The following is a 16,089-nucleotide window of genomic DNA, read 5'->3' on the forward strand; positions in this document are numbered from 1 at the left end:
AGATTCGGGTAGTTAGAGGAACGTCATCTAACGCCCTGGACCAGAACTTGTAACCTTGGGGTGTGAGAAAGGTGTGGACGCAGTCATATTTCACCGTAGTATTTGCCGCTGACTCAACGAAATAATAGCACACCTCTTAATTGCTTAGCCTACGTTTGTCAGGGGGAGTGTTTGGATATACATAAATCACAATTGTAGGATTAGGATACCGTAAGAGAAAATCGGTCACAGTCAAGTCCAAGGTTCAAGTTATTGGTTCAAATTCACTTGTATGCGGAGAGTCTCTTGGAACATAATGGACACTCATGCGAAGGCAGGACAAGTTTACCTTCAACACCGAAATGTAGAAAAGGTAAGAACCTAACTTTATTTAGCTCACTTAATTGCACACATTCTGGTAACTTATCTATCTTGTTTGTGTAGAATGACAATAATAGCCAATAGGAACATATTGAATGCATTTAGATTTTTAATGCAGCTTTATAAGTCTTGTAATGTAAGATGAGAGTTTTTATTTTTGTTTATTCCGATGGTATTGAAATTGGCTATTGATGTTATCATGTAAACTGCCGTCCCATTGTTTTGCTGCATGTACTGTGTATGACAGTAATCTAATCCCGATACCATTCCACTTTACAATTGAATGTATATGATTGCAGTATACGAGGACCTTTACTGTAGCCTACACGTTGAAGTCTTACTTGCAGAGTCAGGCTAAGTTGGTAATGGTGCGTGTGTAAAGGTATGAGGGGAGAACGGATCCTCACATGCGTGCCCAGACACAGTACTCCGCTCCCAGTTTCCTCACCGCACATTCCTCACAGCACATTCCAACAAAGCTGTTTGTCCCAAATGGAACCCTATTCCCTTTTTAGTGCACTACTTTTGACCAGGACTCATAGGACTTTGGTCAAAAGTAGTGCACTATATAGTGGATAGGGTACCATTTGGGATGTAAACTGAAACAGTGCGAGGCACACTTAAAACAGAGGGAGGGGCCAGGGCAGGTACTGTACCTGAGCACACATACCTCATCTACCACTGCACCTTTATTTAAAAAGAGGCGGAAGTGCTGGAGAAAGGGTGGGTGATATTCTGAGTTTATCATATTACTAATGTGTGTCATGAGCGCTGGAGTCAGGAAACCGTCTATTAATAGTTGTCAGGGAAGTGGGAAAACTACATACTCACTTTTTCTTTACTTCTCTTTCTCACCCACTCATTTTCCTCCCTTTCTCTCCACCTTTCTCTCTATCCCTCTCTTTCTCCCCATTATTTCTCTCTTCCCTCTCTTCCCTCTCTGTCCTCATCCCCTATCCTCCCTCCCTCCTTCCTTCCCCCCCTCCGCCCTCCCTCCATCCAGAAGTGGAAGCAGCTGTGGCTGGCTCTCTACCCCTCCAGCCGCTGCGGTGTAGCCAGGCTAGAGCTCCAGGAGATGGGGGGAGGAGAGCGGGCCGGTGCCTCTGTGGTCTGGAAGCACCAGGACAAGGTTAAGGAGAAGAGGGTGATCCGCCTGTCAGAGGTACACCTTACTGCTGTACTTGTCTTTCTTACTAGTACTGACTTTGCTAATAACTGCTTTATTGAGGATTTGTATTACTGGCAATGACTGTGATATGTAGTTGTCTTACCTACCTTAGTTAAATGCACTGACTATAAGTCGTTCTGGATATGGATACGTTTGTAGCCTAAGGCCCTGCGATAGACTAGCGTCCTGTCCAGCGGGCGTACTTGTACATCAAGCTGCCTCGCGCTACAGAAACATGCTGCTCCTATGAGCAGTTTGGACTCGCACGAGCCTTACCCCCAATCTATCTCCTTAATGCTGAGTGCCAAGCAGAGATGCACCGAGTCCAATTTTTTACAGTCTCCGGATAAGTGTGTCTGCTAATGGACTAAAATGTAAATGTAGGTGATCAGGGTCCTGAGACTGCCCCCACACGCTGAGGCCTGCCCCAAAGACAACATGGCCGCATTCTGTGTGGAGACAGACGGCAGGAGGTACGTCTTCGCGGCGGACAAGGACGACTGCGTGGAGTGGGTGGAGAGGATGTGTGACATTGCCTTCCAGGTGAGAATAGCAGCTTCTGTTGTTGTCTTGTGACTGTTGTGGATCAGTCTCTATTCAACATTTTGACAGTTACAGAAGTAGAATCAGATAGACTTTATTAGCATTCAACAACGCTGATAGGAATTTGTCTCGGTATGGTAGAAGGCTAACAGCAAACGCCATTGTTCACTGATCTCTCTACCATTAAACCCCTTTCATCACCAAACAGTTATTACATAGAGGATGTGTACACTCTTAGAAAAAGGGTTCTAAAAGGGTTATTCAGCTGTCCCCATAGTAGAACCCTTTTTGGTTCCCTGTATAACCCTCTGTAGAAAGGGTTCTGCATGGAACCCAAAAGGCTTCTACATGCAAACGAAAAGGGTTCTCCTATGGGGACAGCCGAAGAACCCTTTTAAGGTTCTAGATAGCACCTTTTTTTTCTAAGAGTGTAGGTATCGGTTGAGGACTGTTCTCACTGTCTAATCTAAATAAATGTATTCTCTCCCAGGGACGCTCCACTGGTCAGCAGCCCCAGCTTCAGATGGAGGACAACCAGATATACGTCTCCAGGGAGGAAGGTGAGAAGCACATCAGACACCACACATATCCTAGTGGCCGCACAAACTATAATGGACAACCATTCTTCTGTCTGTTTATGTCTAATGGGCGTATGATTACTGCTGTCTTGGAACAGGTCCCTCTTGTCAAAGATATTTGAACGAATAATGGAAAGATAAACACAAAATAGAAATGAACACCATCCATAGTGCTTTGGTCGTGACCCTCACTCTCCCTCCTCTCTCCCCTCAGTGAGTGAGTTCAGGGTGGGTGTGAAGCAGACGGACGCAGCGGTGCGCTGCGGCCTCCAGGGGGAGTACTATTGGCTGCAGGTGACCCAGGAGGGGCTGGTCCTGAAGGAGGCGGAGACCAGGAAGAGTTTGCAGCACTGGCCCTATCAGCTGCTACGACGCTATGGCAGAGACAAGGTCAATAGAACCATGGAATGTAGAATCTCATTGAGCCATATAATTAGATTTCTAATCTGTTATTAGTTCTAATCTAATACTACTCTCTAGTGTCTAATTTCATGGTCATCACAGTACGGGACTATGCTGCCCTACAAAGGCAAAACGCAGCAACTACGTAATTTATTTTACTTCAAAGTATTTTTCTGTCTAGACAGACAGCAATTTCTGGTACTTCATGATACGTTCTGATCAACTGGCTTGTTCTTGTGTCTGAAAACTAAATACCACATTAATCAGGTAATATACCTGGCCGTTACAACAGATCAAATATTTTTGCCTTTGTAGGGCAGTGTGGGTCGAAAAAAGGATGTGTCTAAGGATCATTGTATGGTCATCAGAGTCCATTCAAGGAGGTTGCAGGTTATAATACATATGGTTATTTTCTGCCCACAATTAATTATGCAATTTTCCAGTGAACACCTGTGGGAATTCTCTCAAATCATTGTGTAACACGGTTCTGTCCTCTTGGTTCTCCCACAGATTACATTCTCCATCGAGGCGGGCCGGCGCAGTGAGTCTGGACCCGGAACCTTCACCTTCGAGACTCGCCAAGCTGACGACATCTTCAATCTCATCGAGACCGCCATACGGCAACAGAAGGCCTCCGTCTTCGTCGGGGATGACCGTGAGGGCGACACTGTGGTTGCTAAGCGTAGCCCTAATATGCCTCGTGCTCGTTCACCACTGCCCACACTGCCAGATAGCGCAGCCATTTTGGAGGGAAGCTACAGTTTTAGGCCAGTATTTTCAAATGCTATTGGCTCAGAGCAGTGTGTGTACTCACAGCTGCCTAATTTGATTGGCTCTGAGGAGTGTCTGTACTCTGAGCCAGCAGACAGCATTAAACCCAAAGCCCCCGGCCTCAACTCCTACCTGACCCCCCCAACGTCCTCCACCCTCACCCCCTCTATCCCTTTATACCCCCGCAATCACCATGGTAACCGAACGGAACCAGTGTACGCCGACCCAGCAGACATCCTCTCACTCATACCCCCAAGATCTACACCACCACCACCGCCCACTTCCTCTTCCTGTTCTCATCACCACGGCAACGAGACTGAACCAGTCTACTCCGAGGTGTACGACCATGTGAGTCCTCTACCTGACCAGACTCAACAACAGAACCAGAACCAGGGAGGGCAGGAACCTGGAAAAGCGGAACCCATCTATAGTGAGCCCTGTGTGGGGACCCCAGCCAAGGGCCCCAACACTGACCCGTTCGCCCACCTTTACAGCCAGGTCTGCAAGCCAGGCTCTTCATCACCATCCTCATCTTCGTCATCATCATCATCCCCCTCTTCATCCCTGGCCTCCTCCTCCTCCTCCTCCTCCTCCTCCTCCTCATCATCGTTGACCATCACCAGGACCTTGGCCAGCAGGAGGCCCACTGCTGGACGCCAGTCACCAGATGTCATCTATGAAAACATGGGGGTCATTTAGGATACTCATGGTCTGTGTCTGAAATGGCACCGTATTGTCCTTTAAGGTGCCCTACTATTGACTAGGGCCCATTGGGATATATTGAGACCAATCCACACATTCACTCATTTCACAATGTTATAGTATAGTTAATTTATTTATTGAACTTGTTTTCACAAACAGTATCATTGTTTTTTGTTATGATGTAATCACTTTTGTATTACCTCTTATGAATATCAATATTGCACGCCAGTGTAATGAACACGGGAGAGGAGAGGGAGAGAAGAGAGAGAGATCTTCCAGAAGTCTGCCAAGTGTTCGATACAAATGTAAATATTACAAACAGTGTTAGCCTCCTTCTCTCCCCAACAGATGTAATGAATTGAACATGATGAAACAAATGACTTCCGCTCAGTCTCACACCCTTTTCCTAATTGACTTTGTTTTACTGATATGATTCAATAAAACAATAATGGGTGTGTATCCAATAACACTATTTCCACTATTTGTTTTGTGCATTGATTGTTTTTAAAAATCATTTGTATTGTGCCTCTCAATAAATTAGACTACTGTTCAGTTCAATGCGTTTATATGGGGATATGTGAACGTTAATTGGCCGACTACTGTACATTTCAGGCTTCTCTGTGGTTGTGGGCGTGTTTTGACGTTTGGTTTTGTGCGATTTGAACGCTTCCTAGTTTGACACATTGTAATAGTTTTATTACATACTGTATTGTACCTGACCTGTAGGCTAAGTAGCCTATTATACCGTGTTAGAAAGAGCATCAATCGGACACCCAATAGGTAGGTGAGAATAAAAAAATACGCCGTATTTTGATAGACTTGAACCGTACTTTTTGTTTTCTTGTTTTCTGTAAGCGGTTCCTCTCTCCATCCTTTATTGGCAGAACGCCTCGAGCGCACATTCAAAGACGCGTACCCTGACACGCGCTGAAGAGAACTGCCTTTATCAACCGACATTCTTCCTGATGTCACTTCTCAACATGCCGACCACCTGTTTTATGACCGTGATCTGGTGGCTCACAACCGATTCAACTCGTAGTCAAACAGCAATTCCCAATGGTCACGGAGGTGAGTACAGTACAGTTGGACAAACGGTCTCTCTCTACATATAAAATGTATCGCAATTCCTAATGGATAGGAAAGGTAGGCTACAATCTAATTAGCCATAGCAATGCAAATTATGTTGCCTAGCTAACAAGTACATTTGCAAGAAGTCTATTATCAACACCCAGTGTGGTTTTGGTAGGCTAATTTATTCATCTGGGAATGGGGATGGTTAATAACTTAATCCAAAATGTAACCAGATGGAAAGGATGGAGGCATGGTGGAGAAATGCCCATTAAACAAAACCTGTTTTACATGACTGAAGACAGGTGTGTCATTTCACTGCTGTATTCACTGTTCACTTTTCACCCGGAATGTAGCAGAGTGAGTATAGACTGGGGATACAGTGTTATCCTAATGTTGCCTGCTTTCATGGCCATTTCCTGGATAGATAGGCCTAGGCTATAGGTCTTAGACGGTAATACAGAGAATGTGGAGGTTTGAGATGCCCAACTCTTTGTGGTGTGTGTGTGTGTGTGTGTTTGTTTTTTAACACGCACAAAATGCAACAAGGAGCGGTTTACCAGACACAGATTAAGCCTATGTCCTGGACTAAATAGGCTTTTTAGCTCCGAAGTTGTCTGCCTAAATCAGCATTGAGTGACTGGCAAGCAGGGGCATATTTATTACGCCAATTCTGTTGCAAAACATTTCTTAAACAAAAGCAAACGGAAACAAACGGGGAGGGACCTACCCGAATGTGTCCAATAGAAACTATCTTTTTGTTTGGACTAATGATTACACCCCAGCTGTGGGTAGCAGCCAACCGACCACAAGAGTGTTTCTCAGCAAAGGAAGTAACACAATTACTGATGCTGAGAAATGGTTCCATAAAAGGCCCTGTCAGTCAGTCTCATCCTTCACACATTCACTCAGAGCTCAAAAGCAAATAAATGGGGTGGAGGAGGGGAGTCGATATATTACGGTGCCCTGGTCCAAAGTAGTGCACTACAGGAAATAGGGTGCATCTTTAATGTTACATCCTGTTCTCCTCAGGGGTAGATGCGGTTCTGGGGGTGTCCAACGCCAGCGTCCTCCTGCTGGACCCCAGCTCTGAGACACTCTACCTGGGAGCCAGAGGCTCCATCCTGGCCCTGCACACCTCCAACCTCACCTGGAAACACCCAGCAGTGAGCGAGAAAGGGAGGGAGGGAGGGAGGGAGGGAGGGAGGGAGGGAGGGACAGAGAGATGGGGGAGGAGAGGGAGAGAGACCTCTTCACTTGACTGTGTGTGCGTGTTTATCTGTGCGAGTGTGTATTCAAGTGTATTCGTTTCTGTGTTTTCATGATGGGAGTATTCATGAAAATTTTTCTGTGGTTTTGGGTTTGTCTTACCTGGGACAAACACACCATGCCAGACATAGATTAAACCTAGTCCTGAACAGCATTCTCAATAGAGATGATCCACTGACAGTGCTTTTTAGTCCAGGACTAGGCTTATCCTGATGTTGAACTGTGTGATGTGTGTTGTAACTGCAACTGTATGCGTCTGTGTGTTCTCTCATTGACTTCCTTCTTCTTTTCTGGGTGTCTCTGTCTCTGCAGATTGAGTGGGAGGCCACAGAAGACGAGAGGAAGGACTGTGGGTTTAAAGGCAAGACAGAGGTGAGCAACGTGGGGTGCTTTTGATGTGTGTTTCAAGTAGCAAGAAAACTGTGTAGGTGTGTGTGTGTGTGAATGTGTTAAGAGGTGTCTCTGTAGCAGTTGAGGCTGGTGGGAGGAGCTCTGGGAGGATGTGCACATTGTAATGGCAGGAATGGAATATATGGAATGGAGTCAAACATGGTTTCCATATGTTTGATTTGTTTGATACCATTCCATTAATTCCATTCCAGCCATTACAATGAGCCTGTCCTCCTATAGCTCCTCCCACCAGCCTCCACTGCTCTATAGTGTATATAAGTGGTTAAAGGTGTAGGTGAGATGCTATGCTTCACACCCAAAATGAAACACCATCACCTTCGCCTTTAGTCATACTCATCTATGTCATGATGTATAGTACCGTTACCATAACGACTGCTTTGCTGACTCTCCAGCTTCCTGTTAACAACTCTCCACATCCTGTATGTGTGGCTTTCAGATGACTTTTCACTTTGTATCTGGTCATCTTCAAAGACTGATAAACAGAAGCATGACTTACCTTAAAGAGTCAGTGAGTTAGAGTTATTGTTATCGCTACCTCATTAGCATTTCTTCAATGGGAGTAATTGGTTGATATGAAAACCAACCTTGGCTGGTATACATTGGGTTCCTGGCACCTGAGTTGAGAAACCCGGCATTATACTACTAATTATATAATGCTAACCGGTGCCCCCGCACACTGACTCTGTACCAGTACCCCCCTGTATATAGCCTCCCTACTGTTATTACCTTGACTAACACATTGACTCTGTACAGTTGCCCCCTGTATATAGCCTCCCTACTGTTATTACCTTGACTAACACATTGACTCTGTACCAGAACCCCCCTGTATATAACCTCCCTACTGTTATTACCTTGACTAACACATTGACTCTGTACCAGTACCCCCTGTATATAGCCTCCCTACTGTTATTACCTTGACTAACACATTGACTCTGTACCAGTACCCCCCTGTATATAGCCTCCCTACTGTTATTACCTTGACTAACACATTGACTCTGTACCGGTATCCCCTGTATATAGCCTCCCTACTGTTATTACCTTGACTAACACATTGACTCTGTACCAGTACCCCCTGTATATAGCCTCCCTACTGTTATTACCTTGACTAACACATTGACTCTGTACCAGTACCCCCTGTATATAGCCTCCCTACTGTTATTACCTTGACTAACACATTGACTCTGTACCAGTACCCCCTGTATATAGCCTCCCTACTGTTATTACCTTGACTAACACATTGACTCTGTACCAGAACCCCTGTATATAGCCTCCCTACTGTTATTACCTTGACTAACACATTGACTCTGTACCAGTACCCCCCTGTATGTAACCTCCCTACTGTTATTTTATTATTTGCTTTTTTATTTTTTTATTTTTTACTTATCTATTTTTTTTCTTAGCACTTTTTTATTTTCTTAAAAACGGCATTGTTGGTTAAGGGCTTGTAAGTAAGCATTTCACTGTAATGTCTACACCTGTTGTATTCGGCGCATGTGGCAAATAAAATTTGATTTGATTTGATTTGAACCATATTTTATTGGTCTGTGTAGAACTAGGTTCTCCTGATCTAGGATCAGGTTATCCACCCCAAATCCTAACCTTAGCCATTATGGTGAGGAATGCAAACTAACCTGAGATCTGTGTCTAGAGGCAACTTTATCCTACTCTGTTATGACCTTGTGCTAAGAAGGTGTTGCCAAATGCGCTTTAGCCTAGCTTAAACTCAAAGGGAATCAGGGACGTCAAAATCCCCAAAAATATCCCAGGACACTTCAACTGTTTCTAAATAGATCGTAAAGATTTTCGGGATACAAACAGGCTTACATTTTCCCTCTGCTACTCAGCTCTCTAGTTGAATATCAAATAGAACCCTATTCCCTATTCAGTGCACTACTTTTAACTAGGGCCTGTAGGGGAGAATAGGATGCCGTTTGATACATGTCTCTTTGTCTCCCTCTACAGGATGACTGTTATAACTACATCTGTCTGCTGGAGGTTCTGAAGGATGGAAGGATCTACGTTTGTGGCTCCTACGCCTACAACCCCCAGTGTGCTTTCATAGTCAGTCACATTCTCTCTCCTCTGTCTATTATAATACACCACACCTATAGTATTATTATTATAATACTCTACACCTATAATATTATTATTATAATGCTCTACACCTATAATATTATTATAATACACTACACCTATAATATTTTTATTATAATACTCTACACCTATAATAATATTATTATAATACTCTACACCTATAATAATATTATTATAATGCTCTACACCTATAATATTATTATAATACACTACACCTATAATATTATTATTATAATACACTACACATATAATATTATTATTATTATAATACTCTACACCTATAATAATATTATTATAATACTCTACACCTATAATATTATTATTATAATACTATACACCTATAATATTATTATTATAATACTATACACCTATAATATTATTATTATTATAATACTCTACACCTATAATAATATTATTATTATAATACACCTATAATATTATTATTATTATTATTATTATTATTATTATACACCTATATTATTATAATTATTATAATACACCTATAATATTATTATTATTATAATACACCTATAATATTATTTTTATTATAATACACCTATAATAATAATATAATTATTATTATTATTATTATTATTATTATTATAATACACCTATAATATTATTATTATTATTATTATTATTATAATACACCTGCTAGATACTCTTTTACTGTTATGGTGAAATAATTCAATTAATGTATTTAGTTGATACGCTTACACATATGATGTTCACATACACTACCGTACAACGCTGTGTACTACTCCCTTCACAGAACAGCGCAAACTGGCTCTAACCAGAATAGAAAGAGGAGTGGGAGGCCCCGGTGCACAACTGAGCAAGAGGACAAATACATTAGAGTGTCTAGTTTGAGAACAGGTCCTCAACTTGCAGCTTCATTAAATAGTCCCCGCAAAACACCAGTCTCAACGTCAACAGTGAAGAGGCGACTCCGGGATGCTTGACCTTCTAGGCAGAGTTGCAAAGAAAAAGCCATATCTCAGACTGGCCAATAAAAATACAATATTTTTAAGATGGGCAAAAGAACACAGACACTGGACAGAGGAAGATTGGAAAGACAGACGAATCGAAGTTTGAGGTGTTCGGATCACAAAGAAGAACATTTGTGAGATGCAGACCAAATGAAAAGATGCTGGAGGAGTGCTTGATGCCATCTGTCAAGCATGGTGGAGGCAATGTGATGGTCTGGGGGTGCTTTGGTGGTGGTAAAGTGGGAGATTTGTACAGGGTAAAAGGGATCTTGAAGAAGGAAGGCTATCACTCCATTTTGCAACGCCATGCCATACCCTGTGGACGGCGCTTGATTGGAGCCAATTTCATTTACATTTAAGTCATTTAGCAGACGCTCTTATCCAGAGCGACTTACAGTTAGTGAGTGCATACATTTTTCATACTGGCCCCCCGTGGGAATCGAACCCACAACTCTGGCGTTGCAAACGCCATGCTCTACCAACTGAGCTACAATTTCTTCCTACAACAGGACAATGACCCAAAGCACAGCTCCAAACTATGCAATAACTATTTAGGGAAGAAGCAGTCAGCTGGTATTCTGTCTATAATGGAGTGGCCAGCACAGTCACCGGATCTCAACCCTATTGAGCTGTTGTGGGAGCAGCTTGACCGTATGGTACGTAAGAAGTGCCCATCAAGCCAATCCAACTTGTGGGAGGTGCTTCAGGAAGCATGGGGTGAAATCTCTTCAGATTACCTCAACAAATTCACAACTAGAATGCCAAAGGTCTGCAAGGCTGTAATTGCTGCAAATTGAGGATTCTTTGACGAAAGCAAAGTTTGAAGGACACAATGATTATTTCCATAAAAAATATTTTTTTCTAACCTTGTCAATGACTACATTTCCTATTCATTTTGCTATATTTCCTATTCAAACTCATTTCATGTATGTTTTCATGGAAAACAAGGAAATGTCTAAGTGACCCCAAACTTTTGAACGGTAGTGTAACTACTAAATGTGTGTGTGTGTGTGTTCAGGACCCAGTGACGTTTTCCCTAGTGAAGGAAGGAGGTGACCAAGGGAAGGGGAAGTGTCCTTATGATCCCAGACAACCTCACACTGCTGTTACTGCAGGTTAGACACACGCACACACGCACACACACACACGCACGCACGCACGCACGCACGCACGCACGCACGCACGCACGCACGCACGCACGCACGCACGCACGCACGCACGCACGCACGCACGCACGCACACACACACACACACACACACACACACACACACACACACACACACACACACACACACACTCTCTCACTATTATCACATCCTGTCTATGTGTGTAATGTAGATGGAGTGCTGTACACCGCCTCCCCTTCTAACTTCATGGGCACGCAGTTTGACATCACCAGGGCAACGGGTCAACAGGTGCGCATGGATCAGTCCATCAACTGGCTCAGTGGTGAGACCCATCTGTCAATCACACAAACTCCTAATGCATGATGGGATAGATTATAAAATACTTCTATTGTCCAAACTTCTGTAACACCAGTAACACCAAACAAACAATAACATTATTTGTCCAATAAAGAGTTTAACTCAGGATGTGGTTTAGCAGTGTAGTGTTACTTACTTAATGAGTTTGCTCTTTGATGATGATCTGTAACCATGTGTTCATCCACGTTTTATGCCAGTAAAGTCATACGGTATTAAAAAAACAATCATGACAGCTGTTAAGGAAACATGATGTTTTGGTACAATTTTATAAATGCTAATAGATCAATCTTTCATTCGACATGGTGGGATCTTTTTGTGTCTGTAAAATCAATTATGTGAGAAATGGTGGTGGAAACACCTTTATGCGCTAGTATTGATATAATAACCATCATATCAAAGTAGTCATGCGATTAAATGTTGTGTGGTCCTCCCAATATGACTGGGGAAACCATGCAGTTTATTAGGCTACAGATGAAATAAGTGATGATGAACTTCACAGGGTGGTGAAAGTTCACAGTGATGAGCTTGATGCTCCTTTCCAATAAATATAGAGGGTCTTATTCTGGTGATCGATGCTTGACTGCTGTTTTTACAAATAAAAATATTCTTGTTTATCCATAATAATGTCATCATGTAGACTAGCCTACCAGCACAGCCTGCCCGCACTGTATCTGTGGGCGGTTGGTTAGAGTGCACATGCCAACACCAGAGTAGGCACATTTGGTATTTAACAAAACAGTTTTTGTGACATAACTATCGGTAGAGTTGAAAATGGAAACACATTGAACTTGACATTTTATTCGGTACATGAAAATGTATGCGAAAAAAGTATGTTTTGTGTGCACTACTTCATCACGCACTGATTTTTATCTGCAACAAGTCAATTTGGTGGAAACACACCACTGGTGAGAATATGTGCACGTTTGTCCAGGGCTACAACGAAAATGTGTACTGTTGGGGGTAGTTGAGGACCAGGGTTGGGAAACACTACATATAATATGTAATTGTCTGATGAGTCCAGATCCAGTGTTTGTGAGTTCGGCCCTGGTCAGGGAGAGCCCTGGAGACGATGATAAGATCTACTTCTTCTTTACGGAGAATGCCAGAGAGTACGACCTTTACACCGAGGTCAGAGTCACACGGGTGGCCAGAGTCTGCAAGGTGAGATGCATCTCTCTATCGCTCTTCTCTCTCTCGCTCTTCTCTCTCTCTCCCTCTCTCTCTCTCTCTCTCTCTCTCTCTCTCTCTCTCTCTCTCTCTCTCTCTCTCTCTTTTCTCTCTCTCTCTCGCTCTCTCGCTCTCTCTTCTCTCTCTCTCTCTCTCTCTCTCGCTCTCTCGCTCTCTCTTCTCTCTCTCTCTCTTCTCTCTCTTTGTCTCTTTCTCTCTCTCTTTCTCTCTCTCTCCCGCTCTATTTCTCTCTCTTTCTCTCTCTCTCGCTCTTCTCTCTGTCTCTCTCTTTGTCTCTCTCTCTCTCTTTCGCTCTCTTTTTCTCTCTCTCGCTCGCTCTCTCGCTCTCTCTCTCGCGATCTTCTCTCTCTGTCTCTCTCTCGCTCTCTCTTCTCTCTCTCTCTCACGCTCTCTCGCTCTCTTCTCTCTCTCTCTCTCTCTTTCTCTCTCGCTCTCTTCTCTCTCTTTTCTCTCTCTCTCTATATATCTCTCTCTCGTTCAGTCTTTCAATCACATAACTACTCATGTGTGCTTTGTATCATGCTCTCTCTCTCTCGCCATCCTTCTCATCCCCCTCTCCCCCATCCCTCTCTCCCCATCTGCCAGGGAGATGTGGGGGGCTCTAAGACCCTGCAGAAGCGCTGGACCAGTTTCCTGAAGGCTCAGCTGGTGTGTCAAGACCGGGACAGTGGCCAACGTTACACCGTCCTGACCCACGCCTACCCCCTGGAACACCGCCTGGGAGACCCCAGCAGCACACACTTCTACGCACTCTTCACCTCCCAGTGGTAAGGAGAGGGGGAGAGAGAGGGAGGGGGGATAGAGAGGAAGGGAGAGGAGGGGTAGAGATGGGGAATGGGGTGGAGAGAGAATGAGAGAGAGGAGGATCACTAAATATGATTATCATGTTACAATTAATCATACAGACGGTATTACTGTAATGAACATTGTAGTGTGTGTGCGTGTGTGTGCGTGCGCGCGCGCGTGTGTGTGTGTGTAGGAAAGGAGAACGCGTGTCAGCAGTGTGTGTGTACAGCCTGGCTGACGTCACCAAGGTGTTTGCGACGGGAGGCTTCAGAGATATGAAGGGGAACTGTGTGAACCGTGTGAGCTCTGTGTCTGTACTTGAGCCCCGACCCGGACAGGTATTCACGTGACTCACCTGGTTGTATTCATTATTATCTTGATTTATTTAAGTCAGTTAAATTCTTATTTACAATGACGGCCTAGCAAAAGGCAAAAGGCCTCCTGCGGGGATGGGGGCTGGGATTAGGGCAAACAACGGAAAACATTTTTTAAACGAATGTTTGAAAATGAATGTTTCTTTCTTATTAGACGAATCCAGGGAGTCATTTTCCATTTAAGGCTCATTATCATGTAGCATCCTAGTATGTCCATCATCGTCATAACATGATGAATTGTTCTCTGTTTCCCCTCAGTGTAGAGGCCAGGGTTATAACACCTCCCTCGAGATACCTGACCGAGTGCTGCAGTTTGCCAAGGAACACCCTCTGTTGACGGACACTGTGGACGCAGCGCCCCTTCTGGTGAGGAGGGGAACTACATACACCAGGATCACAGCCACCAACATCTCCAACAGTGATGCTGCCCTACTACATCTGGGAACAGGTGAGAGAGAGAGAGAGAGAGAGCGAGCGAGAGAGAGAGAGAGAGAGAGAGAGAGAGAGAGAGAGAGAGAGAGAGAGAGAGGAGAGAGAGAGAGAGAGAGAGAGAGAGAGAGAGAGAGAGAGAGAGAGAGAGAGAGAGAGAGAGAGAGAGAGAGAGAGAGAAGAGAGAGAGAGGAGAGAGAGAGAGAGAGAGAGAGAGAGAGAGAGATTTTAATAATACATCAAATGAGCAATAGACCAGGCAATTAATTTACTATGGTGAACATCAGAAAATATTCAAATTTTGTGGTTGAGTATGTTCTATGGTGTGTGAATTATTGATGTGTGTGTGTGTTTTCACACAGATCAGGGAGAGTTACACAGTGTGTCTATCGTTGGCCGTACTGCTACTCTGCTGCAGGAGATCCTCTGACGACCTCAGTACAGCCTGTCAACAACATCCTCATACACCAGGTAACAAACACGCACACACACACACACACACACACACTGACAGACAGACGTCTTTAACCCCCTCTGCTCCCTCCCAGGGCCATGTGGTGGTGGGCTCCCCCTCCTCTCTGTCCCGTGTGCCAGTAGAGGGGTGCAGGGTGTACCCCAGCTGTCAGGTGTGTGCCCGGGCAGCAGGACTAGGCTGTGTGTGGGACATCAAGAAGAGAGCCTGTGTTGCAGAGTGAGTCTACATAGCATTCTCTTTGTGGGGGTTGGAGTCTCTCTCTCTCTCTCTCTCTCTCTCTCTCTCTCTCTCTCTCCCTCTCTCTCTCTCTCTCTCTCTCTCTCTCTCTCTCTCTCTCTCTCTCTCTCTCTTCTATACCTCTCTCTCTCTATACCTCTCTCTCTCTATACCTCTCTCTCTCCACCTCTACCTCTACCTCTCTCTCTGCCTCTCTCTCTACCTCTCTCTCTCTACCTCTCCTGCTGTCCAAAACATTGTTTTATCTTCCTTCCTTTCAAACTAGTTGTTTCACTAGTCTCACCATCACATTTTAGCACTCTATATTTTTCTCATATTATTTTCTATCTTATTCCATCTCCAGCATACTGTCTAACATGCTCTCTCTCTCTCTCTCTCTCTCTCTCTCTCTCTCTCTCTCTCTCTCTCTCTCTCTCTCTCTCTCTCTCTCTCTCTCTCTCTCTCTCTCTCTTTCTCTGTCTGTCGCTCTCGCTCTACCTCTCTCTCTCTACCTCTCTCTCTCTCTCTCTCTCTCTACCTCTCTCTCTCTCTCTCTCTCTGTTCTCAGATCTCCAGGGCAGACTGAGCCAGAGGACCCTTTAAAGGTGTGTGGCACTGGAGAGGGTGAGTATAACTACTATTCCACTATTTTTTATTTTTATATTTCACCTTTATTTAACCAGGTAAGCCAGTTGAGAACAAGTTCTCATTTACAACTGCGACCTGGTCAAGATAAAGCAAAGCAGTGCGATAAAAACAACAACAACACAGAGTTACATAT

At 44.0% G+C, this 16,089-nt stretch overlaps 1 protein-coding gene and 1 pseudogene across 3 annotated transcripts in view; both read left to right on the forward strand.

Moving 5' to 3' along the window:
- LOC311110243 (docking protein 1-like) lies at positions 1–5,886 on the forward strand. 2 transcript variants are annotated; one of them, XM_084188776.1, is made up of 7 exons: positions 46–352; positions 1,364–1,522; positions 1,913–2,071; positions 2,562–2,631; positions 2,864–3,039; positions 3,367–3,441; positions 3,562–5,886. In XM_084188776.1, exons 1-7 carry the CDS (start codon positions 272–274, stop codon positions 4,519–4,521), a joined length of 1,680 nt encoding a protein of 559 aa, XP_084044902.1. In that variant the 5' UTR covers positions 46–271; the 3' UTR covers positions 4,522–5,886. The 2 variants fall into 2 exon arrangements, with proteins under 2 accessions (XP_084044903.1, XP_084044902.1); XM_084188777.1 differs by lacking the exon at positions 3,367–3,441 and having other exon boundaries at positions 1–352; positions 3,562–5,880.
- LOC311110242 (semaphorin-4F-like) overlaps positions 5,490–16,089 on the forward strand; it is a 27,790-nt pseudogene continuing 17,190 nt past the window's right edge. Inside the window, exons 1-13 of the transcript XR_014615148.1 lie at positions 5,490–5,592; positions 6,625–6,758; positions 7,174–7,233; positions 9,235–9,333; positions 11,374–11,470; positions 11,695–11,805; positions 12,862–13,001; positions 13,614–13,795; positions 14,008–14,152; positions 14,447–14,636; positions 14,980–15,088; positions 15,166–15,308; positions 15,877–15,932. The product of XR_014615148.1 is annotated as a semaphorin-4F-like (transcript). The remainder of the gene's footprint in view (positions 5,593–6,624; positions 6,759–7,173; positions 7,234–9,234; positions 9,334–11,373; positions 11,471–11,694; positions 11,806–12,861; positions 13,002–13,613; positions 13,796–14,007; positions 14,153–14,446; positions 14,637–14,979; positions 15,089–15,165; positions 15,309–15,876; positions 15,933–16,089) is intronic.

The sequence above is a fragment of the Coregonus lavaretus genome (genome assembly GCF_964263955.1).
Source record: "Coregonus lavaretus genome assembly, contig: SUPER_35_unloc_2, whole genome shotgun sequence".
NCBI lineage: Eukaryota > Metazoa > Chordata > Actinopteri > Salmoniformes > Salmonidae > Coregonus > Coregonus lavaretus.

Excerpts from the sequence above, each read along its gene's own strand:
- LOC311110243 (XM_084188776.1), top strand. The coding sequence starts at position 272 with ATGCGGAGAGTCTCTTGGAACATAATGGACACTCATGCGAAGGCAGGA. Across the intron at positions 3,040-3,366 it reads GACGCTATGGCAGAGACAAG|GGCAGTGTGGGTCGAAAAAA; the intron begins GTCAATAGAACC and ends TTGCCTTTGTAG. Across the intron at positions 3,442-3,561 it reads TCCATTCAAGGAGGTTGCAG|ATTACATTCTCCATCGAGGC; the intron begins GTTATAATACAT and ends GTTCTCCCACAG.